Source organism: Hydra viridissima, unplaced genomic scaffold, assembly GCF_058129835.1.
Source record: "Hydra viridissima isolate aposymbiotic clone 2 unplaced genomic scaffold, HvirCarnegie_v1 scaffold_9, whole genome shotgun sequence".
NCBI classification, from domain to species: Eukaryota; Metazoa; Cnidaria; class Hydrozoa; order Anthoathecata; family Hydridae; genus Hydra; species Hydra viridissima.
Genome location: NW_028324308.1, coordinates 7,152,501 through 7,178,175, shown reverse-complemented (window position 1 = coordinate 7,178,175; position 25,675 = coordinate 7,152,501). Strand labels below are relative to the sequence as shown.

Genomic DNA, 25,675 nt, shown 5'->3' with positions numbered 1-25,675 from the left:
AAGACAAAAATATTTGTTCCAAATAAAAGAGGAGATCATTTCAACGATTAAAAAATGGTAAGTGTAGAAAATACTCTCTGTATTTTTTCAGTTAAGATTTTTCTGATTTAACTGTTAATGTGTAACTAGCAAAAAATGTAATCGTCTAAGAGAAAAAAAAAATCCATTTAAAAAAGTATTTTGTGGAGTTACGCGCATGTTTTTGTTAAAACTTTATATATAGCATTTATTTAAATATTTATTTCACTTTTGGCAATCTAGCACTTTGTGTAGTAGAAGAAAGGTTTTATCTTTTAATGAATGATATCTAAACCTACTAAATTATTAAATCTTCCTAAATTAATAATTTTTAAGTTAATAAATTTCTTTCATTATGTGGTTTTCAAAATGATTTATCTTTAAAACTGTTATTTTATATATATATATATATATATATATATATATATATATGTATATATGTATATATATATATATATATATACATATACATATACATATACAGGCCCGCCGCGATCCTTAATGACGCCCGGGGTCAAAATTTCACTTGCGCCCTATCATATCAACCGAATCCAAAAAAAGTTTGAGTACTGTCCAAATGCTAATCTTTTTTTACTGAATTCTGAGGGCGTGGGTCGAGGAAGTCTCTAGTAATTTTTTTAATATATTAAAAAAGAAATGCACAAATAGACATGTTATTGAACTTTATTTATATTGCAAGTAACTGTAAGTTTTAAATGTAATAGATATTTAATGCTTCAAGAGAAGTTTACTCTCCGGGCTTTATTCATAGCAAAATTCGTAATGACCTCGTCGTAGCACAGACTTTTTGCAAGATCGTGTTCAATAGATATAACTAGGAGATTAGTTAGCCGGTCTTGACTCATTGTAGATCTTAATGCTGTTTTTACTAGACCAAGCTTACTGAAAGACCGCTCTCCTTCGGCGATGGAAACGGGAGTCGTGTTAAAAATAACGTAACAAAATGCATATTGATTCGAAGAGAGACTCTAGACCTTTCTGATAGATTCCATTTAATAGCTTCATTGAAGTGAGATTTTCTTTTGGACCGAAAAGATTGGCGCGCTTCCGAGTATCCAGATGACGGACCTCTAAAATAAGTTTGTCTTCATCTACATCACTCACATGGATTTGCGCCAAAGTTTTACAATTCTCCTCCAGGTTAGGTTGTTCAACTTCTTTTTCTTCACTCGACCTACTATTTGATTCTGAGAGCCATAGGAACGAGAAAATGTTCGTCATCTTTTCTGCAGCTTGAAATCTGTCTCTCATTTGTTGAATTAAAGTATCGAGAGCGGTGTTGAACACGTTCACCTCAAACTGCTTTTCATCGTTTTCGTAGAAAATAACTTCGTTCCTTGCTTCTTCGTAAAACGATTTCCTCTTCCTTGTCCTTTTTTGAACTAATTTTGACTGAAATCCATAGCTTGCTAGACCGGAGGCAACCAAATGTGCTTCATTAACTAATTCGGGCCAAGAAGATCTAAATCTAGTAAGATCCTCGATAAGAGTCCTCATAAGTTTCATCTCATCATCTAGAGTAATATTTTCTGATTGAAATGACACGCTGACATAGTTTATTGCTTGAAGTGCTTTGAACCAGAAGGTTCTCATGATAATAAACTCAAATGACTGAATCCATTTCTCCAAAGATTTTACGTCATTCAAAATATCTCCAGTTAAATCAAGATCCCGAAGTTTCTGCAAAGAAAGAAGAATTTCTCTGGGTCGCTTAACCAACGGCTTTACAGCCTCAATGCGTGCACTCCATCGGGTTTGCGAGGTTTGATGAAGAGACAAACCAGTCGTCTCGGTCAAGATTTTCCATCTTTTTAGGGCTTCCACTAAAAAGATTGTAGAGTAACTGAATCTGGCCAAAATAGTTCTTCATTTCTACAAAAGATTCAAGGGAGTGAACACCAGCTAGGTTAAGGTTATGAGCGCTGCATGGCATGTAGAAAGCTTGAGAATTTCTTTGAAGAATGATCGCTTGTACTCCTTTGTACACACCAGACATGTTGGCACCATTGTCGTATCCTTGACCTCGGCAGTTCTTCAGATCGATGTCGTTTTGCTCCAAGACGTCCATAATTAGCTTGGCAATATCTGCACCTTTCTTTTTTTCGAGATTTTCGACCCTAAGAAAACGCTCCTTAACTACCCATCTTTTATCAATACCATAGTAGACAAAGCGGAGAACAAAGGCAATTTGCTCAGTATGAGAGACGTCAGGCGTTCCATCGACAAGAATGGAATAGTAAATTGCCAAATGAGCCTCTTTAATAATGGCACCGCGGACAATTCTTCCACACTCTTTGATAAATTCATTTTGAGAACTACAACCCAAATAATGAGCAACAATTTGTTTAGATTCTTGTTGGCTGCGAGAAACTTCTTGTAGGTGTAACTGAAGAGTCTTGTTGTGCTTTGCGAGTAGCTCTATAGTTGCAAGAAAGTTGCCGTTATCGTCATCACCAATCATTTTTGAGAAGCCTAAAACAAGAATTATAATTACACATATAAATCACGACTTTCTGTTTAATTAGAGTGCAGATAAATTAAAATGTAAATATAAATATAACAATTAACGTTCATAAATATACCTCTAAAGCTAAGGTTGCGTGATGCTAAGAAGAGAATTACATCTAAGATGCACCGCAGAATTTCACGCCACCTAGCTGCCTCATTTCTTACCAATTTATCTAGACTTGAATCAACCCCACACTGATTTTCCATGCTTTCCAGCGCTGTTTTCCACTTAATGTAACAGTCTCGATGGTGAGGATTGTTTTGGTGGCTTTTTACTTTGTCAGTTAGCTTTCTCCAGTTTCCATTGATGCCACCATTCCAACGTAGAAGATGCGATTGATTACCAGCCCCGCAAGCTTGCTTGCTTCCGAAAAGTGAGCACGGAAAGCAAAGAAATATTTTAGAAGTTGCACTCCAAACAAGCCAATCTCTGTTTATTTTTTCCCCATTGCAAGTTATTTCGTGGAAAACTGATTCAGGAACCTTAATCTTGTTCGAGTCTCTCGGAAAAGATGAAGGATTTTTTGGAGGCCCCTGAAGAACAACTGCATCACGTTCTACTTTAGACATATTTTCAGCCCACAAAGCAGGATCGTTTGTACTAATTGCCTCAACCATCTTATCTTTACACTATTATTTCAAATAAATATTTAAATAAGTATATTACTTACACAAGCTCAAAATGATTATTAAAAGAATTTTTGAAAAGCAAAATTTACCAATAAATTGCTTCCATTTTCAACTCTTGTTGCCGATATTGTGCTACTTGAAGGAGGCAGTGCTTCTTCTGAGCTCAAAAAATTTTCAAAAGACTCATTTCCAAAGCCATCCTATAGAAAATGAAGTAAAAGATTTTAAAATCTCTTGATTTATATAGCAATAGTATAATAGGAAAGATATATGAAAAAGAATGTTATGTTTAAATTAATAAACTTACTATTTCAAAAGCTTGACGTGTCTGGGAGGAATTTGTAATAATCAATGTGGAAACAGCAGGCCTATCCCCATCTCCTTTTTTTGTAGCTCGTATACCACAATCTTCGAGTGTACGTTTATTTTTTTGCTCATTTGCTGTCCTATTTGCCACATTTTTTCTGTTTTGACAGCCAGAATCTTTTTTCTTGAAACTGAACATGTTTTGTTTTTACAAAACAGAATAATTCAAGTGTTAAAGGTATTTTTATGTTACTTAGCGAATCTAAATGAAGTCTTGGAATCTCATTTATGCAATGTACTTTAACTTTTGTTGATATATATATGTATGTATGTATATAATAAATATAGATATACATGTGTTTTTTTATAAACAAAGCAGCCATTATGAGTATTTTCCCGCAAAAGTTTTGAGTAGTCTCAGACTTCCGCATATGAATTCGGATAATTCTGTATTGCTGACTTCCGCATATGAATTCGGATAATTCTGTATTCTTAAACTCCTAATTTTAAAATATGTGTCAAGTGTATTGTTACAATAAACTTATATTATAAAATTAGGAGTTTTTTTTTGAAGCCCTGTGTATCTTTTTTGTTAAAGTAAAAAAAATTATTGTCATGTGTGCGCCCCTTCTGATCCTGCGCCCGGGTAAAAAGTACCCAGTAACCCCCCGCACGCGGCGGCTCTGTACATATACATAACACAAACACACACACACATGAGAAAAGAACACTCTATATATAAAGTAACCATTTTAAAATTCAAATACTCGTTTCTTAGTTCTGTGACTAGAAACTAAATATAGAAACGTGAGATTTAATTTGTTAAATTCGATAACAGTCTGATACGTTTATTAATAATCGACAATGCTAACGAAGTTGTCTGAAATTCGATCATTTAACTTTGTTGTTGGGGCAGTTCAGAAAATTGACAGTTTACATAGGATTTTTTTGTTGTTTATAACTTTCGCGCCTGTTTACAAGAATAATTCTTTTTATAAACAGAAGTCTATTAATAATCGACAATGAAAATTGTAATCATCAAGTATTTCCATCTTACTATAATCTATGCCAGTCGAAAAGGTTTCTATAACAGAGTTATGTCCACCCTTCATATGGACATAACTCTGTTAAAGAAACACATGCCGAATTTAAACTTTAAGGGGAACTAGTTAAAATTACTATTAACTGAAACGCAATGCGAAGTTCTTAAAAATGTTCCCGTTTTCCCATTTGAGTGATTTTAAAAACGTCATTCAAATTAACTAGCAAATGGGGATGTGATGGATGCTCTAGCACATTTAAACATATTTGCAAACTCTAAAGTTGCTGATGAGTTTCTTTGTTTCATTTGATTCTTTGTTTCATTTGATTCATTGAGTTTGACGGTCAAAACATTATTTAGCGAAACCAACGGCCAACCAATTAAGTACTTTTATTTACTTTTACAATTAAGTACAATGTACCAACCAATTAAGTACTTTTTAAAAAGAAACAAATGAATTTATTGCAACAGAAACGAATAAAGTTTTAAAAAAAGCTTCTCAACTCATCCCAACACCTATAAGAGAAGTCCAATCTCAAATTACTGCTAAACACGATCATATACTCTCAATGATAGAAAAGTATGCAATACTTTGACTGACACTCGTTATCAACGAAAATGTTACATTAGTAGTGTGACTCTCATAATAATGAACAGTGAATTAAAAGATTTAGTCGTTAAAAAAGAACATTACATTTTGGAGAAAAATTTGTTGGAAACACAACTCACAGGTGGAGCTCGCAGGTTATGAAGCCGGAGATGAGTGGTGAGATTACTTATCGCAGCTCATTTTTAAATAAATCGCTGTGTTCCGAAGTCGATTCTTCTTTTAAAAAATCTGGAAATATGATAAATCGTGTGAGAAATATGAATATAGATATAAAATTTTATTTCTAAGGTTTCGGGAATATCGCTTATTTTTATATCTATTCGCGAAACACTTTAATGCATCAACCATCTTCTTTTTTGTATTGACAGAGCTTTACATTGAAGAATACAAGAGCATCAGCTTCCTGATTACCATATATAAATTACATTGGTCTATACCTAGAGAAGGAGAGACACCGAGGAAAATCAAAACTAATTTCCAAAGGCTCTTTCTAATCGAAAGGGCAGTTGTACTAAACAGTTTTTTACAAAATCAAGAAAATATAATTAAGCCATTGGTAAACTGCGATACCACAAATAGAAACTGATATTGAATCAGTACGAGTGTGCATTTTTCAATATCAGCTTCTACTTGTAGCACTTGCTCAGTGTTTTCTTTTTTCATTACAGAAAACCTCTCCACTATTACATTATGTTCGTCAAGAAGTAATAACTTTTCCGTTCCAATAAACTACAACTGCATCTAAATCGGATACTTTGAATCTTTCTTTTAGATCCTCAACTGCTTTTTTTCGAATACTCTCATGGCACCAATGAATTGATGGTCTGTTTATATCATTTTTAATGTAAAGTTTAAAAGCTTTAGCCAAAAAATTTTATTACATAATTCATGCATTAAATTAAGTATGAATTTTTTATCTTGTATGTTTTGTTTTAGTTATAAAAAGTCTCTTTTTTTTATGCATTTTCTTACTCTGTATTTAAGTTTTTTAATATAAAGCTTCCCCGAATCTTCAAAGTTGTAAAAAAATTGATCACATTCATAACAATCAAATCGAAGAATAAACAGTTTTCATCCAACTACCAACTTATAGGGGATTCACTGTGCGCCGTAATTGATATGACCTTAAATAAGGTATTATGAATTTTTATTTATTTATATATATATATATATATATATATATATATATATATATATATATATATATATATATATATATATATATATATATATATATATATATATATATATAAATCAGAAAAATCAAAAAAATCATCTCTTTTAAATTTGAATTGAATTTCAAATTTTCATTTGATTACGAACACCTTAAAACAGAAAAATCCAAAATATAAAGAGTCTTGGACCGTTATAAAGATATGAAGCGTCAATGTCAAAACATTTGGTCAAATTCGTGTCGGAGTTTACAAAAGATCAGTTTGTAAGGTAACACTTTGATATAACTACTTTTCCCTGACATATATATCGCTGGAAAGGACTTTAAGACTTTTTTGCAAATTTCATATCTAAAATTTTGAAAAATTTCCCTGGAAGTTTAAAATTTGATAATTTCTCCAAAAATCTAGTCCAAAATCACTAAATTTCAACTTTAATGGAATTTCAAAAAAACTTATCAAACATTATACCGCTCATTTTTTTGCAGGTATTACCTCTGATGTGTCTCTAATCAAAATCTCAAAAGTTCCAATCCGCTTTCGTCCGCCTTTTTCCGCCATATTGAATTTTATTATGTAGTACCTATATCAATCTTAATATCCTATATATGATGTTATTTTTCTAGTCATTAAGAATTCAAAAGTACTTGAAAAATTAAATTTACGACCTGTTTTTATATAGATTATCACTATATCAATTCTTGTAATGCAGTTAGTACTAATGTTGATTTTAAAAATAACTGCGTTGATACCTGATAACAACAAGTTAATTTTTAACCTATCTTTTAAATAAAACGGGAGAAATTTAAAATTTTTAATCATAATTGTTAATGAATTTGAAAATTTGAAAATGATTTTTCAAAGAAGGGACATTATTGGTCAAACGATAATGATATATCAAACGATATTGCGTTGTTATATGGACGTTACTCTGCGTATATGAGGGATTGTAACTACAAAAAAGATTCTATTGCCATCACTCAACTTAGGTTGATGGGGATAAGATAAAAGCTCCAGCCGATGGCAGTACAATCAGAAGTTTTCAAAAAGTGGTAAACAGGATTCCGACTTATTGGCTACAACAACAATACCACTACAGTTAGCAGCATACGATAACAAAAGCAATATTTTTTGGAAAAACTCAATGGTCAGAGTTGTGTTTTGAAGAGTGAGGTTTTGCAGACCAATCATTTTGGTGTTAATTAAAGAATGTGAGGAAGTCGTTCTAAGAACGAAAGCAGACGAAGAAAAAAGAAAATGGCAGAATTAGTACCTGTTAAAATTGATCTTCCAAACTGTAAATTTGTTTTAGTCGACTTTGAATTGATTATGTCGATGATTAATTGCAAAGTTTTAGTTTGAAAAGTCTCTGATCCAAAGCTCAGCTCAATTCACTTGGATGTGCGCTACAAAAGAGAACTAAAAAACTCTTCAGAGTTTCCTGAGACGGTTGCAGCAGTTTTTAGCAGTTTGTGAATGAGAAAATAATGTCCCAGCTGCTATTCCACAAGCGACCGTAAATACTGAAATTGAAATAATGGAGGAAATAACTGGAATTTCAAATTTTGGTGCTAAATTTCTGAGGAACTAAAATGGTTAAAAGGTTCTATTTTTTGCTGTGAAAATGTCAACATACATGCTTTCGAAAAATATCAAAAACTCGCTGATTTTACAACCTTTTGATTTTTGTCCGCGTAGTTATATGGAACTTTCCCATTGTTTCTCGATATCTATCACAAGCGCTATTAATTTAATTTCTCGATGAAATACTCGCATACCATCACATTTACACAGCTGGTTATTTGTTATTTTGTATAATACACTCTTGTGGTTTAAGCGTCTATTTTTAGCACTGGTTTTTTTGTTGTTGTTGTTGTCAGCACTGTTTTATGTTTAGAAATAATTTAATTTAGTGATAATTAAACGTTAACCACTATCGTTAGCCATAGCACCGCTATTTACAACGCTAGCTTTAAATTCATCCCCCAATTAGTTACAGCATGATGGTCTTACTTCTTAAAATTCTTTTTTTCAGTTTTCCATTATTCATCTGTAGCTTCTTTTTTTACTTACAAGTTTAAGCACTTTTTGTCGAAGTACCGAACGGAGAGGCATTTAATTTCTCACAAATCAAAACTGAGGTCTTAACCGAAAACTTCCGTTCATTATTATTTCAAATTAATCACCCATATTGATTTTTATTTAAAAAAAAAATATCCTTCTGTAAATAGGCATCCATCAACGACTATGGTAAAATCACAAGCTGTGTTTTTATTTTTGGAACCTGACAAATTTCTTTTAAATTGAAACAGTTAGTAATCATAAATTTAGCGAAAAAATTAAGTTTTGAATTGAAAAAAGTTTAATTTGGCCGGTAAAGTTTTTTAACCAAAGTTCTTCCTTTTTTCAGTTTTCTTCACCATTTCTATGCCTAATTTATTTTTAGCTAAAAAATACTTTCTAAAGTTTTTATTCAAGTATTATCAGATTAAATCCTGCTTCATCCTGTTTTGAATCTAATCGCTGTGATCATGAAAACTACGTACATACGTTTGTAGAAATATTCTTGAAGTTTCGAAATAGAAGTACTTCGTTATTTAATTTGAGAAAAATTTTCTAATTAAATAACTAAGTGGTTAAATTACAAAATAGTCAGAAAATATAATTTAAAAAATGTCATCATTTTAAACGACGATCTTTATCTGCCATTTGAATTAGTGCATCATTTGAGGATGTGAGAAAATTTAAAAGGAGAAAAGTTCTTTAGATCTAAAACAGGAAATCTGCATTTCTTTTTAATAACCAAAATATTTGTCAACTATATATAGTTTCCACATAATTCAGTATTATTGTCGTGCTTATCATTTGCAGGTCATAAAGGTTCTTTTACTGGTAAAACAGCTCGCTTCTTTTAAAATTATGGAGTTTTCGGAGGAAAAGACATTTTTCACCATTTTTTTAAAATAAAATATTTCTCATCTATAAGAAGAAATTTTTTTCAAACAAACTTTAAAATCATTTTCTTCTTCAACTTTAGTTAAATGTTATTGAGAGTGTTAAGAAAGCAAGTATAAGCCGTTAGTGAAAGATCAAACAACCAGTAATATATTCTCTTTTAACATAAAAAAAAAAAAAAGCGTATGATGTCATTTTCCATAATCTCCTTGGAATGTTAAGAACTTTTTATATGTGCTTTTTTTGCAATAAAAATTTAACACAATTAAAATTATTTTTAAAAGCAGTCAAACTAACTTACTCTTTAGCATTTTTATTTATGCATTTTTAGTAGTTTTTAATCGAAATATGAATATATAGTATATAATTCTTTTATAAAATCATTAAAAGACTATTAAGACTTCATCATAGATTAACTGATTTAGTTTTTAACAAATTTTTCCCACTACCAATTGAATCATCAAATCTTATTAAACCGTTTATTCAAACTTAGGAATGAGTTATCTATAAGTATGTACTTTGCTTCAAATTATTTATAAAAGAATACTCTCAAACCAAACACGACTTTATCATTCAAACCATACACGACTTTATCATTTAAACCAAACATGACTTTATCATTCAACAAAGAAAGAATCTTTAGTTTGTGAGGAAAAATTTCGCGTTTATCAATGAAAAAGTTTATATAAATTGATTTCTTCTTAAAAATACAAAATAGGTTCCTGCTTTAAAATAATTCTAAAATACGCTTTGTATTATGCGCTAAGATAGCGTGACTGATGTGAATTAAGTTTTTAAACAGTCCTTGGGTTGAAACTAAAACTTAAACTAGAAAAACGAACTTATAGAATCTCATATGTGGGTAATCTTAACTTGTCGACTGATATTTAACAATGAAATAAAAATACAGTTTTGTAAGAAAGAAAATATCAAATTTTAACCACAATATGATGAATTTAAAATCTCGTTTTGTTAACATGCTTGTTACTGTTTTAATACACAAGATTTTCTTATTGAACTTTTTAGTTGCGTAAATAGCTTTGCGACTTTTTAAAAATGGGAAATTATGAAAAAATTTAAAAGATTTTTAAAACTGAGTCCAGCTCAGTTGCTATCCACTTCATTATTAAATACTTTTTGAACTTTAAAAGGTTAAATACTTTCGAAATTTTATATAAAAAAACAAACAAACAAACAAACAAAAACTTTAGTGCATTAAAGTAAATATATATATATATAATCAGAAAAAGTCGATATATATATATATATATATATATATATATATATATATATATATATATATATATATATATATATATATATATATATATATATATATATATTATCATTTCAGCTTTTTCTGATGGTCATTACTTATTGTAAGGTATAAAGTGTTTCATTTTACCAAATTTTCGTTCTGTTTCAAGAATTGATGAAGTTTTGAATATGAGAATCTCTTATTAAATCAAAGACAATTCGCATTAACAGCTTTCGCTCAATATCGCAAGATTCAGCAAAAGCATTTCTTCGCTGGTACTGTCGATCTACAATATCCGAAGTAATTGCTTTAGAAGCCATCGATTTTTTAACGTTAGACGTAAACTCGTCACGATTCCAGAAAGATTCATAATTCATCTCTGTATTTCCCTTTAACGATAGGATTTGTCCAATCGATGACGAAGTTCTGATATTTTTTTGCTTTCGTACTTCATGAGATACTATTTTGCCTACAGAGTATTCAACGAGGCTCATTTTGAATGAAGGAACTTTTTTCTTAATTAAAATCTTACCTTGCTAAAGCACGCAATTTATTGACTAACTCCCTTAATGTATAAAAAGTCATTTAAGTTACTTACGACGACCATTAATGCATTCGGCGTGCATGCGCAAGAATGTACTGTTTAAAAATGCGCAGATTTCCGTCACTAAAAAACGGATGAAATTTAACCTTTTCTATATATAAAAATAATATTAACAAATAATAGTAACAATAAATTTAAAAGTGATGCTGATAATGGTGATAATAACAATAAAATTAGATTTATAACAATTAATATTGCTTAAATACTATAATACTTTATAGTATTTTAGAATAATAACTTATAATAGTTTATTATAATAATCTAACTAACAGTTAAGAATATTAATGGCAACGAAATACTATATAATAATTTACAACAATTACAACATAAGAAGAAAGTAACAATAAAGATATTTAAATGACGCTGATTTTTATCGCCACCAAAATACTAGATTTCATACTTCTTTACTTTCTAAATTTCTAATTACATTGATTTTTATGATTATTACTTCATTTTTATGATCATTGTTTTGATTATAGAATCTTTAAAAAAGTGAAAAAAAAAATTTTCTCCAACGTTTTGATCTCGATTATCTCGATTTATTTTCTCGATTATCTCGATTCATTTTCAGTCACCTTAATCATTTCTTAACTATTCTTTATTTATTATTCTTTAGTTAATTTTTTACTTGAATTTCATTCTGTTTATTTTTTGTTTGATTGAAGTTTATAGAAGATTAGATCTTTTATTAAAATATCTTTAATTAAAATATTATCATTACGTATAAATTAGATGTTTGATCAGCTGGAGTTTTAGTTTTTTCGGATTTCCTAATTCTTTTTTTAAATTATTTTTTTAAATTGCTAATGGAGAATACGCTTCGGTATAATTGAAATTCTTTTCGATCGCAAGAAATCGATATTTAGCTCAGTGGTTTTAAAATAACTTGCTTCCCATTTTGTTTGCTTGATTTATTATTATTATTATTATTGTTATTACTATTATTATTATTATTATTATCATTATTATTATTATTATTTTTATTCTTATTCTTACTATTTATTATTATTATTATTATTATTATTATTATTATTATTATTATTATTATTATTATTATTATTATTATTATTGTTATTATTATTATTACAATTATTATTATTATTGTTATTATTATTATTATTATTATTATTACAATTATTATTATTATTGTTATTATTATTATTATTATTATTATTATTACAATTATTATTATTATTATTATTATTATTATTATTATTATTATTATTATTATTATTATTATTATTATTATTATTATTATTATTATTATTATTATTATTATTATTATTATTATTATTATTATTATTATTATTATTACAATTATTATTATTACAATTATTATTATTATTATTATTATTATTATTATTATTATTATTATTATTATTATTATTATTATTATTATTATTATTATTATTATTATTATTATTATTATTATTATTATTATTATTATTATTATATTTCAACGTTTATTTATCATTTGACTTCAAATTAATCGAAAGGTCAAAGAAAAAGTTTTAAAAAAGTACAATAAAGTAAAACAATGATGATCTAACTGAAAAAAAACGTCTTTTTGCTTTTATACTTGATTATTGCACTGTTTGATATATCAGGTTTGATATATCCGAATTATTTGGGTTGTTGCCCTATTTGTTTTTATCTTCTGGCACCGGCAGGCAAAAATACCGCTGCCAGTTGGAAGGCATAAGCCACTGGAAGTGATCTATAAACCATTTTACCAACAAAAAAAATCTTGCGGCGGCCTGTTTTTTTACTCGAGCATTCTGAAGGCAAAAAATATTCTGGGGACGGAAGCAAACTGGAGGCGAGACATTTTCAGCCGTTTATTAACCTCTGGATTACGCAAAATATTTCGAGTTTCTTGTCTCCTCGAGCACAACAAGTAAAACGCGCAAATCTTAAGTGAATAGACCAAAAACATCGGCCACGTGTTTTTGTTTATTTACCTTTTGTTTCACTATCGAACTATAATTAATACTTTTAAAATAAATCGAGATTGCAAGAAGAGATAACCTAGCTTTTACCATTTTTGTTAAATTTTTTAAAAATCTTGGTTATCAAATATTTAAGTTAACGCTAATGGATACTACAGAATTAACATCGTTTAAAACTCAGGATAAAATAATATGCATTGAATAAAGTTTGAATACAACGAAGAGGTGGCTTACTGCTACTTATACCATTAAAAGTATTATAGGAACTAAAATATTTTTCAAACTATTTTACTTTATGTTAGTTTAAATTACTTTGGAAATTATTTAATTTTTTAATGATTTAAAAAAAAAATCATTAAATCAGGTTTTTTTTTATTGGGACCTAATCTAAACATTCTTGTGTTGCTATACAAGTAAAAACATAAGATAAATCTTTAAAAGTTAACAAATTTGCCAGCTGTGTGTGTGTGTTTTTTTTATAAAATGCAACAATATTGGCTTCTATTGCTAAAAATCTTACTCAAAAAATAATTCATGTGAAATACATTTTAGCAATAAAATGTTTTCATCAGCTTCTTTTATTAAAAAAGAGAATAATGGGAAAATTGTTGAGAAAAAATTAAGTTCTGTATTAAGTAACAATTCTTATGAACTAGATTTGGCAAGGTTTTTTATTGGCACACAAAAAACTATAGCTGAGTTGAATAATCAATCATTCAAGTTTCTTCCCAATGAAACAGAAGTGAAAAATCTAAGTAGAACCACTTTGGTAAAAGCATTTTCAAGTTTGAATTTACTACAAAAAGAAAATCCAATTGTAAATCCAAACTTAAGAAAAAGCAAGTCAGAAATAAATCTCCACTTTCCTGATATTCATTCTCCTAGTCCCAAATATATTTCTTATATTCTGCTTACAACTGCAAGTTTATGCAAACAAGAGTCAAAATCAGAGTCAAAACAGTTATGTTTTAGCAACATACTTGGAAATAAAGTTTTTGGGAAAAGAATTCAGCAAGAAGATCTTACAATGCTGGCTGGTTAGTAAAGTATAAGACTGAAAAAGCATAATATGTTTTTTATAAAGATCAAGATATTTTTTAAATTTACAGACTTGCTTCATATAAATTTTATTCTTAGGTTCATATCAGGAAATTCAAGCTGAAGTGTACGTTAAATGGTTGAATTTTCATTTATCACAGGTTTGTTATATATATATATATATATATATATATATATATATATATATATATATATATATATATATATATATATATATATATATATATATATATATATATATATATAGAGGTGATACACATAAATTTACACCAGCTAGTATGCTAACCACAAGAGAATGACAAAGAGTAACAAAATTTTATTGAAGATATAGGAACAACAATGCATAGATAAATAATAGCAAGTGTTCAATCAAATCGACCTTCCCTTTAATCCACAAACTCAGTCTCTTTGGAAATAAGTTATTTAAAATTATGTCTTGATCAAGGTTTTGCCAGGAATGTAGCAGTCTTCAAGACTAGCTATTCTTTCTTAGGAATAAATTTATGGAAACTTTCCCTGCAGAAGATCTGGGTGCTCCTTGCAGTGTGGCTGATTGCACCATCCTGCTTGAAGAGATATGATTTGTCTTCAAGTCATACTTTTGCCCATGGCAGGACTGTACTATGAAGAATTTCTTCCCAATAGTAAATTTTATTAAATTTTACACTTGGATCCACAAATTTTAGATCACAGACTCCTCTTCCAGATATGGCTGCAAAATCCATCACTGGTGCTGGCTTCTGGGAGTGAAAAATATATACGTTATGGTATTGGGAGTTAAATTTCTCCTCACTTACGAAAATCTTTTTCATTTTTATATCTTTTGTGTTCAGGAGCTTTGCTTGCCCGAGTTTTTCTTGAGGAACACTTACAGATTGCTTTCTTTCTAGTTTCTGATGCACAAAAAGTTCCTCTTTTCTTTTTTTTGATAGATGCAGTCTTGAGGAGCCTGTGTTAGGTGTTTTACACAGTTTGTGCTGATTTCTTGTGAGTCCTAGCTTCTGTATGACAGTTGTAGGTTGATCTTGTTAAACAGAGCCTCTTTCATTCATCACTGAGTCTGAGGAAGAGAAAAAGTTACTGCAATTCTTAGAGAACATTTTAATCTTTAAATGAATAAGATTGGCATATACACAGTACCTATAAATAGCATACTACGCTGGGGTAAATTTGTCTAAATCACCCTGTGTATAACAATATATATATATACAAAGGTAACTACACAGGTTTATATATATATACACACAGGGTGATTCAGTTAAGTACATATTATATCATTTTTTTTAAAATTTTATCATAAAATATTTTTTGCAATATAAAAATGTTTTTTCATCAGAAAATAGCTCCTGGTTAGAAATAGTTTTATTTGCATCCCTATTTAATGATCAAATTTTCTATTATAGCAAAAGTTAATTGTAGTGGATCTTTTTAAAGACCTAAGAGATGGCATTGTGTTGCTTAAACTTACAGAAGTTATATTTGGTAAAAAACTGGTGAGATTAAGTGAATATACAGTTTAAAATTTACTTGTGTGTGTGTGTGTGTGTGTGTGTGTGTGTGTGTGTGTGTGTGTGTGTGTGTGTGTGTGTGTGTGTGTGTGTGTGTACACAGTAGCATGCAAAAGTTTATAAACAGCTAAAATTTTCTAGTTTTTTCATTAAAATTTTTTGTCTTTTTACTGAAAATAAATAGAATTATTAACAAAAGATCCTCTAAAGTGATTACATTGTATAATTTACCCAAAAAAATGAGAACTTGTAATAGAAGGAAATAATTCAAATTTTATTAAAAAGATAATCATGCAAAAGTTTATAAACAAATGAAAAAATTCAAAAAGGAGTTATTATTTCTAATTCCTCCAGCACATCAGTATTTTGTTGCATAGCTTCTAGATTTTTCATCACAGCACATCAGTATTTTGTTGGATAGCTTCTAGATTTTAATATTGCTTGACAATGATAAGGCTGTGTCAACTAAGTTGATAATCAAATCTATAGGGATATTTGCCCAACAATCCAAAAGCATCTTGAATAAATAATTTTTATTGGTGGGTTTGTGGCCCTTCAATTGTCAATCAAGATGTTCTCAAAGATGTTTTGTTGGATTTAAATCTGAACTTTGAGAAGGCCGGTCAAAAATTGTAATTTTTTTGAGTTTAAAAAATTTTTTATAGAACTTGCAAGATGCTTTGGATCGTTGTTTTGCTGGAAAACCCAACTATGAGGCATTTTGTCTTTTCCATGTGGCAGCATAACATGCTTGATTATATCTAAATTACACTCTGATACATTATTCCTTCGATTTGATGAAGTGGACCAATAGAATCATGACTGAAAGATTAAATTGCCACCCCCATTTTTAACTGTTGAGATTTGATACTTAGGAGCAAATCTTTTACCTTTCGGTTGTCTTAGTGTAATTTTTTATACTTATATAGTGCTTTATATTAGTATAAAAAATTTGAAAGCAAAAAAACATATGAAATAAATTTTAAAAAAACCCAAATGTGTTTTTAATTTTTCTTAATAAACAATTTTTTTGTTTTAAAGAAAAATTCTAACTTAAATTTTTATTTACTTTATTTTACATTTATACTATTTTGCCAAGATTTTGCATTTTCTTACTAACTTCAACAGGTAATTGAGAATGGTTGCAAAAGAATGGATTTTATCAAGAATGTTAATAATTTTTTGATGTATCTTCATATCAAAAAGGTGAAAACAAACTGAATTGATGTTTTTATTTATAAATATGAAGCACTGCTATATTATTTTGATATTTATCTTAATAGAATATATTTAGTTGTAGGTTATTTAAAAAAATATATTCACCATAATCATAAATGAAGTTTTAATACCAAAACCAACTTTGAAGAAATTTCTTTTTTAATGTTTCATTGATTTTTGTACATAATTTTCATATAGTAATTTCATGTATGCCTCTTTCACAGATAAAACTTGTGCCTATCCAAGCTGAAGCTATTGTTGAGGGAAATGTAGTCACAACATTAACTCTGATGTGGATGCTTTTGGACTATTTTCAAGTATTTTTTTTAATCTATTAAGAAAAAAGTTGCAATCTTTTTCAACTGGAAACAAGTTTAGAAAGTTGACTGAAAACAAAATAATTCCTAAAATAAGCAGTCTCTATTAAAATGAAAAATTAAAAAAACCAGCTCTTTCTTTTTTTTTTTTTTTTTTTTTTAATGTTAATGAATGATTTCTAATGTTTTCCATTTTCTATGTAAATTTTTTAAAGTGTCTAGTAAACTGTAAAATGTTCACACTGAAAAAATCTTCCTGTTTCTGCTTGTTTCTGCTTGCATGCTTGTTTCTTAATTTTTGTTCAGTTATTCTAACCTTTAGTTTACTTAATGCTTTAAAGTATTCATACAATAGTATAAAAACTGTAATCTAATTCAATTATAAGTGATCTTTAAATTTTTGTAGTTATGGCATAGTGTTTACCTCATCTAATGAAGTTATTAATTTTAAGTTGTTTAGCCTATCTGGGTATTGTAAATGGTTTTGTGAGGTTATTAAAAAGCCATACATCTCCTTAAATGAAAAAGTGTTGATTGCCTATAAAGACATAATGCTGGGATATGATTTGTATGTTTTCATTGTTTTTATTTTATTACTTGCTTATTTAAATATATTTATAATATTTTCCCCTCTTGATACTCTTTTAGAGGTATAAATCTGACAAACTTTGCTGAGAGTTTAAAAGATGGCACTATTCTTTCTGTTTTTGTGTCTTATTTCCGGTTAGATCTTTTTTAACCATTTTTTTTTTCATTTGAGTTTATTTGTTATGCACAAGTGTTGCACAATAGCATTTGTAATGGGTTATATATAAATATTTCTTTATCTTAATGTAATTTCTTTTATCGTTTACATAATTTACTATGCAACTTTCCGTTTATAAAAATTTTTAATATCTTGTTTAAAAAATTTTTAAATATCTTGTTTAAAAAAATTCTTTTTAACTTTATTTAAATTTTGCTTCTAATTCTAAATAAACTAAAAACTCTTTTTCCTTAGTTTTCCCTTAAGTTAAACAGTTATAAGTTAAAAACTTAGTTATAAGTTTATAACTTAGTTAAAAATCTCAACATTTTTACATTATTTATTCCAATTGAAAAACAACTCTATGAACATTTACTTTTCTAACATAAAAAGTTTACATCATTTTTTTTTTTTTTTTTTTTTATTTCACAGACCTGATTTAATCAGTATTTGGGAAGCTGTCCATAAAGAAGATCCTGTCATCAAACTCTCTAAATTATTCAAAATTGTTGAAGATTATAACTTATCAATGGTTCTCTGCCCAAAAGGTTGATAAAACTAGCCAGTTCTTTAAAAATGTTTTTGTAAAAACTAGTGAGTTTAGTTTTTACATTTTTTTACTGCTAGATACATTTTTAAAGTAATTGTATTCATAGATATTTTGAGTGGTACAGATGAGCTGGTATTGACTTACATCTCAATTCTTTGGAACTGTTTAAAAAAAAGCAAATGTCTGTCATTAGAAATAGTGTGAGTCATTAATTAAAAACAGTCTTGAAGTTTAATGATAGTGAAATTTTTTTGTTTCTTATTCTTCTGTAATTTTGAAAATAGTGCAAATTTCATTGTAGGTATTTTAAGAGTGTTTAAATGAGTTTTTCAATAAAGTTTCTGTAAAATCATCATTAAAGACTCACCAGTACAAATGCATTTGCAAATATATTCTGTAACACATTACTTCTTGCGTTAAATATTTTTTGATTCATTTTTATTCAAGTAATTTATTCAATTTTAAGATTGAAAAAAGTATGCAGTTTTTTTAAATACTAAAATTGTAATAATTAATTCATGTTCTTATTTTACAACAATTTCTGTTTATTGGTTTATTTATGTTAAATATCCTGTAGATCATCTTCTAAAGCAAATTTTGAACTTTCAAATGATGACAATAATGATGATAATGAAGACAAGAAATATTATCTTTTGAATGCAGAAAATAATGTTGTTTGGTTGATGATTTTGGATGAACGTGTTGATGAAATTTTGAAAAACTTACCTGATTCTTACACTCAGTCATTAGAGGAGTTGTATGAGGTAGTTATTTTTTTAAAAACAATAAAATCTATGTATTTTTTCTTTTTTTAACAAATCTATGAAACTTTTTTTCTGGCAGCGTAACACTAAAAGTCTATCTTTGATTGCTAATGATTATAATGGTAGTAATTTAGATTTTGATAACGGATATATATATATATTTCTATGAAAACTAAAAATGATTCTGATCAAATCTCACTAACACTTTTTATTTTTTTTAAATTTAGGAGTATGTGTTAGTTTGCAAACATTTAAAAGATCTAGAAAGTGTCATGGAAAATCTGAGATGTTTAAAAAAGCACTCTTTTGCAGTTTTTTTATGGGAAGCTGTAAATGAAAAAATTGAGAACATTGCAAACATTTTGCATGATTTTACACAAAGCATTAAACTTGATACAAATTACTTGCATGTTTTAAAAGTATTTGAAGACTCCATGTTTCTTTTAGAAAGGATAGCTTACTCCAGCAATTATCCAAAACAGGCTAAAGCTATTAAGGTAGTTCATTATTTACATGTAATTATTAAAAATATTTGTTCAATTGTTTGGATCAAGATCAAAAAAGAATTATTCAATGAAATAAAATTATACCAGAATGGTTTAATGGATCAAAATTATAGAAAATATAATTTAATTAAGACCATGTAAAACAACAGTGAAATGAATTTTTAAAGTTTTTTTTTTTTCCAGAAAATGCTTGAAGAGTTTGATGATATCAAATACCAGCTTCAATGTATCCATGATCAGTATTGTAAGAACAGTAACTTGAAACATAAACTCAATGGTTTAGGTTTATTTTATGAATTGATTAAAATACAACTTGAACTTGAATGTCACAAAGTAACAGTAAAAACATATTTTGCTGGCTTAAAACAAATAACTGCAAAAGTCAATCAAATGATTGATGCCATTGAACACTTCCCACATTCCAGAACAGAAGAAGTTTCTAAATCATTAAATAAAATTGAGGTATTCTAATTTTTATTTTAATCTGAAGACTTTTTAAGTATTTAATATAAGTTAACCGTTTAAACATTTTTATTTTTGGTAATTTTTTTGATTTTTTTAAAGTTATAAAATCAAAAGTTTTTTATTCTTGTATTTTTTTTAGAAGCTGTTGGCTGGAAAAGAGTTTAATGCAGAGTTTGACAAACTGTTTTGTTGTTTAAAGGATAGTGCAAAGCATTTCTGTGAATTGTTTGAAAACAGAGAGGAAGTAAAAGAAATTAGTTCTATGCTTCAGATAGCTGGCAAATTTAAATCAGATTTTCAGAGTAAAGCAAATAAATTATGTAAAAAACTAAATCAGACCTTTGATTGCTCTATGAAATTTAAAGAATGCTGTGTTGAGTTAAAAGGTTATTTAGAAAATGCTTTTGAAAAGAGAGATATTTTGGTATGTAAAATATTAAACTTTTTTTGGTACAAAGAAACTAGGAAAAACAAAAATAAGCTCACTTATTTGTTGGTATTTTGTTTTACAGATATGTTTTTGTTCATATTTTTTCATATTTTTTATAAATTCTTTAAAATAATCTTTCTTTGATCTGCTTTTAAAATCTTTAATACACATGTTTTAATGAAACTTTTATTTCTTTTAGAATTGCATCAACAATTTAAATGTTCAAGAAGATTATTTAAAAAAGTTAGAAATGCTGATGAATATTATGGGACACACATTTTCTAAAATAAAAATGAATAAATATCAAATTCAAGTGCGCTCTCTAAAATGGAAGTTTCAATTTTGTAAAGACATTTTAATGTTTGAAGATATTCACCTACTTACACAGAATGCTATTAGTAAAAGCAGGGTATGTGTTGCTGATTCAAAAAAGTTAGCAAAAGCAAGACTAACAAACATTAATGAATTAATTACTTATTTTAAGAATGCAAAGGTTTGTGAGTTTTTTATTCTTGTTTAATAGTGGAGTTATATTATTATCTTAATTTTTGGTTAAGGAAATTTTTTACAGGTTCATCTATTACTAGTTATTTTTATCTAATTCTTCGTTTTTTTAATACTGTAATCTGATGTTGTTTTTTTCTTTTGTAAATTTTATATTGTGCTAACAGTTAAATAAATTTTCACATTCTACTAGCTGTACAGGGAAAAGCTTTATGCATTGATTTCTAAGTACTTTATTCTTAATTATCTTGTATTACTTAGGAATATTTTGGTTGTCTTGTTTACATAGAGCAGAGTTTAAAGGTTTTAAAAAACGACTCAAAAATAAACCTGGACTGCAACTTTAGAGTAATACTGAAAGAAATAAAGGCACAAATAAAGTACTGTAAAAAAATAAACATGCTTAAAAACAAAGTTCTTCCACTCGCTCAAAGAATCAGTGAAAATTTAGTTGACATTGAAAACTCTCTTTTAAAATTAGCAACAGGTTTAATTGAATCTTTGTCACAATATCATATGGATGTTTCATTGGAGATTTATGATGTCAATAAGATTCAATATGCAGTTCTTGAATGTAATCAACTTCTGAAGAGTTTTGACACTCTGATTATGGAAGATTATGTTAGTTGTGTAAAGCTAAAACTCCTCAGTTTGACACAATGTCTAGAATTTTTATGTAGTAATTTGTCTGTTTTAAAAGAGTCTGCAAATCCAATCAAAGATAGGCTCAGTTGGTGTGATTGGATGTGTTTGTCAGGCATATTTCACAATGTAAAATGGGTAAGTTGTAATCCTGTAGCTTATCCAGTGTTTTTTTTTGTTTGTTTTTTTAGCAAATTTAGTTTTTTAACCTACAAATACATTCTTAGCCTACAAATACATTCTACAATGTTTACACTGCGGCTATTCTATCAATCCCTTTGGAGTTACCAGATTCAATCAAATACACAGAACCTCTTTACAAACTAATCATTGAATACACTGAATCAGTACTTCAACGAAGATGCTTTTTTATTTCTGAGCTACAATCTCACATCCATGTTGTATCAAACAAAGTTATGCATCATATTGGTGAAATAGAATGCAAAATTGAGAGTTTAGTTGAAGAAAAACATTTACTGAGTCCTCATATTTTTCTTGAAAAATTATTTGTAAGTTGTTTCTTCATTAGCATTGTTATTTTTGGATTCTGTCAATTGAAATAAGACCCTATTTAATAGGCCGGATCATAAAAATTAATTTTTTTTTAGAATTTGTGAAAAGTGGCGTGATATAGTGTTGTTTAATATTTACAAAAAAAATATTTCTAAAGAATTGATTATACTTTGCATTTTTAAGTTTTAAGGTTTTATATGCTAAGTATATTTACTTTAGTACATGCATTAACTGAAACATGCATTTAACCCTAATACTAGATATAATCCCAAGGTTATGAAATTGAACCAAACCTATACCTACCTAACTAAATTAACGCTAATGATATGATTAACTCCAACGCTATTATAAATTTATATTATTATATTATTATTATTATATTATTCTATTTTTATATGATTGTTTATTAATTTCTGCTTTTATCAACTGATTGCAGAATTTATCCGTCTCATCTTGTATTTTTAGAAATTAACTGAAATTCTGATATGTTATAAAATTGTAAAACAATAATGATTTCAAGATCTAAAGCTTCAAAGAATCGTCATATACTTTTTGGAGAAGGTCGTGAATTACCCAATTTTTGCTTGCCAACCCACAAGCAAGTAGGCAAAGCATACTTGTCTGAGAAGAATTATGAAACTGAACCACTACGGTCTGTTTGTAAGAGACTAGCAGAGAAACTTTCTCAGATATGGATTAAAGCATCAGTTTCTACTATAAGTCTTCGAGGCATAGAATTACAGCTGGAGAAGTACATAGGCAATGTTCAGAAAGTGATTCGATCAAAGTCTGCAACAGTCAAACAAGATGAAATAGAAAAAGATCTTGACACATTATTTGACATTTGTTCGTGTAAATGCAAAGAACTTTCGTCTTGTTGCTGTCCAATGGTTCTGAAGGTGCCAGCAATTGAGCATGACTTCCTAACTGATCAACGCACTATACGTGTTGGCAGAATAGCTGGAATCGACAAGAAGGAATCCGCCCATGCTGAGAGGCGTTTAAAACGAAAATCTGTTTCATTATCAAAGGAAGAGACTGCAGTTAAGTGTGCCAGAGTCGTTGAAGCATCTGATAATGAATCAGATAATGAAACAGACAACAATTCTGACACCGAAACTTATTCCCCTTCCGTATCAGATGTCGATACCGAAGTCACATCTACTCGTCTGAAAAACCGTTGTTTAAAAAATATTGCTCTACAAGCAGATGGTTTTGGCATATCAGATAGAGCAGTTGCCGTGATTGTATCAGCAACTCTGGTTGATTTTGGTATAGAACGTATGGGGCCAGTGGATCGGAATAAAATTCACAGAGAACGAAAACTACTGAGAATATCCTGTAAAAATGCTGATTGTAGAATTACTGGATTGTATTTTGATGGAAGGAAAGATCAGACTTTAAAACTTGAGGGGGATAGGCAGACTTGAGGGGGATAGGCAAGTGGATCAGCCAAATCCATTGCAGATTCAATAATTGATACTGTTGACTGCACGAACCTTGTTTGTATTGGTTCTGATTCAACTAACGTTAATACTGGTTTAAACAATGGAGTTATACGCAGAATGGAAATTGAACTTGGTTGACCACTGCACTGGTCCATTTGTCTTTTACATCTGAACGAGCTTCCTTTGCGACATCTTTTTCACTCCTTAGATGGTGCAACAACTGGACCCCATTCATTTAATGGACCAATTGGCTAGTCTATTTCAATGTCTGTTAAGAAACCCATAGTCAGCTTTGCCATACTTGTTGGTGAACCTATTATATGCAATCAGCAGTTGTTAAGCAGTGATCAACTGTACTTTTTCGAAATTGTTAATGCGGTGAAGACAGGTGTTGTACCAGATAGATTTAATTCTAGAACACCTGGGCGACTAAACCATGCAAGGTGGTTGACACTAGCAAACCGTGTTCTACGCCTCTATATATCTACTGAAGATCCATCAAATGAACTAATACTTTTGGCTAAATTTATTGTGAATTCATATGCAGTTGTTTGGTTTGACATTAAGAAATATTCAAACTGCTGGAATGCTGCTCCACACTATTATAAAATGATAGAAACATCACGATTTCTTCCTGTGCGTTATCGAATAATTGTTCAGCAAGTTTTGAAGCGCAATAGCTACCCGGCTCATATCGAGAGCATTATTCTGGCTATGCTCAAAGACAACCGTCAAGTGATCCGTAAGCTTGCGTTGAAGAGAATTCTTCGTGCTCGTGAAGATGACATACCAAATCGAAAATTTTAACTCCCTGAGATACGATTTCAAGCGACTAGTTATGAAGAACTGATTGACTGGCAAACACAGCCCCGCTTGGAACCTGTTCTGACAAAACATATTCCAACTGTACAAATATTGGCATGGCTTTCGTCAGTTGAAGACATAGTTATTGACATTGAGCCATTTCCATGTCACAATCAAAGTGTTGAACGTGTGATTAAAATTGTGACTGAATCAGCATCTAAAGTTTATGGTCATGAAAATCGTGATGGCTATATTCGCGTTCAACTGGAGCGCCGCAAGTTGATGCCTCACTTTGACACAAAATCTGAATTTAAGAACATTTAAGTATAGTTTCTAATCAACGTTTGCTAATGATATATTGTTTTGACTGTTCAAATAATTTGAATTTTATTATAAATTCAATCAATAAATTATGTAACAAATGAGCGTTTTTAAGTTAATTTATTTGAAAACTTCAAAGGTAAAAATACAAAGTATAGCAAAGTAGTAGCGAAAAACGGTTTGCAGCATTGCATTCAGCGTATTTGAGAGCCAATTACTGGAAATTCCCGAAGAAATTTTCCAAATTTTTTTAAGTTATGATCCGGCCTACTATTTAATCAATTTAATGATAAATTTTTTAATTATAAATAAAACTTTAATGTCTTTATCAGACTATTCAGAAATCAGCTGTTTACAAATTTTGTATATTTGGTTGTGAGCATATACAACTCTGTTTGTCATTCAATGATCAATACCTTTTACACTTAACGCAGATATGGGATCTTAAATTTGTGAAACTTGAATCTAGAATTTCTCAACTTAAAGTTGAATGTAAACCTGCTTTTGAAATAGAAAATATTATCTGTGAGAACTTAGAGATGTTGGTGGAATGGATAGAAAAGACTGAGAATCTGCTTTTATCTGTTGAAAGGGCAGACAGTATTGAAATGTTTAATGATGCATATTTATATCTCTCTGTAAGTTTTATTTGTTTGAAAATTAGAAAATATTTAGTTGCATTCCTTATTTTTAAATTAAAGGTAATTGATAAATGTGTTATTTATGACTTAGCTAAAATTTATAATATCAACAAGTTGATATATCTCTTGTTAATGTTTTGTTAGTAAATATGTGAGTTGTTAGTAAT

At 28.8% G+C, this 25,675-nt stretch overlaps 1 protein-coding gene and 1 pseudogene across 7 annotated transcripts in view; one reads left to right on the top strand and one right to left on the bottom strand.

Annotated features, from left to right (window-relative positions):
* Positions 1–686: 686 nt before the first annotated feature.
* On the bottom strand, positions 687–3,751 carry LOC149883798 (zinc finger MYM-type protein 1-like; annotated as a pseudogene). The gene is made up of 4 exons (XR_016456029.1): positions 3,485–3,751; positions 3,267–3,377; positions 2,622–3,177; positions 687–2,511 (listed from the first exon to the last, which is right to left on the bottom strand). The product of XR_016456029.1 is annotated as a zinc finger MYM-type protein 1-like (transcript).
* A 9,316-nt stretch (positions 3,752–13,067) lies between these two features.
* LOC145185937 (uncharacterized) overlaps positions 13,068–25,675 on the top strand; it is a 43,445-nt gene continuing 30,837 nt past the window's right edge. For 5 of the 6 annotated variants that reach the window (XR_016455692.1, XM_090097935.1, XM_090097932.1 and 2 more), the window contains exons 1-17: positions 13,068–14,110; positions 14,211–14,272; positions 15,536–15,625; positions 16,769–16,846; positions 17,083–17,175; positions 17,628–17,743; positions 17,824–17,898; positions 18,353–18,468; positions 18,577–18,670; positions 19,048–19,234; positions 19,462–19,731; positions 19,924–20,202; positions 20,345–20,629; positions 20,835–21,128; positions 21,401–21,919; positions 22,009–22,290; positions 25,200–25,505. Coding sequence is in view for 5 of the 6 variants with exons in the window: in XM_090097935.1 (XP_089954061.1) it covers positions 13,633–14,110; positions 14,211–14,272; positions 15,536–15,625; positions 16,769–16,846; positions 17,083–17,175; positions 17,628–17,743; positions 17,824–17,898; positions 18,353–18,468; positions 18,577–18,670; positions 19,048–19,234; positions 19,462–19,731; positions 19,924–20,202; positions 20,345–20,629; positions 20,835–21,128; positions 21,401–21,919; positions 22,009–22,290; positions 25,200–25,505 (3,624 nt within the window). In the remaining variant the exon portion in view is untranslated. The remainder of the gene's footprint in view (positions 14,111–14,210; positions 14,273–15,535; positions 15,626–16,768; positions 16,847–17,082; positions 17,176–17,627; positions 17,744–17,823; positions 17,899–18,352; positions 18,469–18,576; positions 18,671–19,047; positions 19,235–19,461; positions 19,732–19,923; positions 20,203–20,344; positions 20,630–20,834; positions 21,129–21,400; positions 21,920–22,008; positions 22,291–25,199; positions 25,506–25,675) is intronic. The other variant, XM_090097934.1, reaches the window with a different exon arrangement.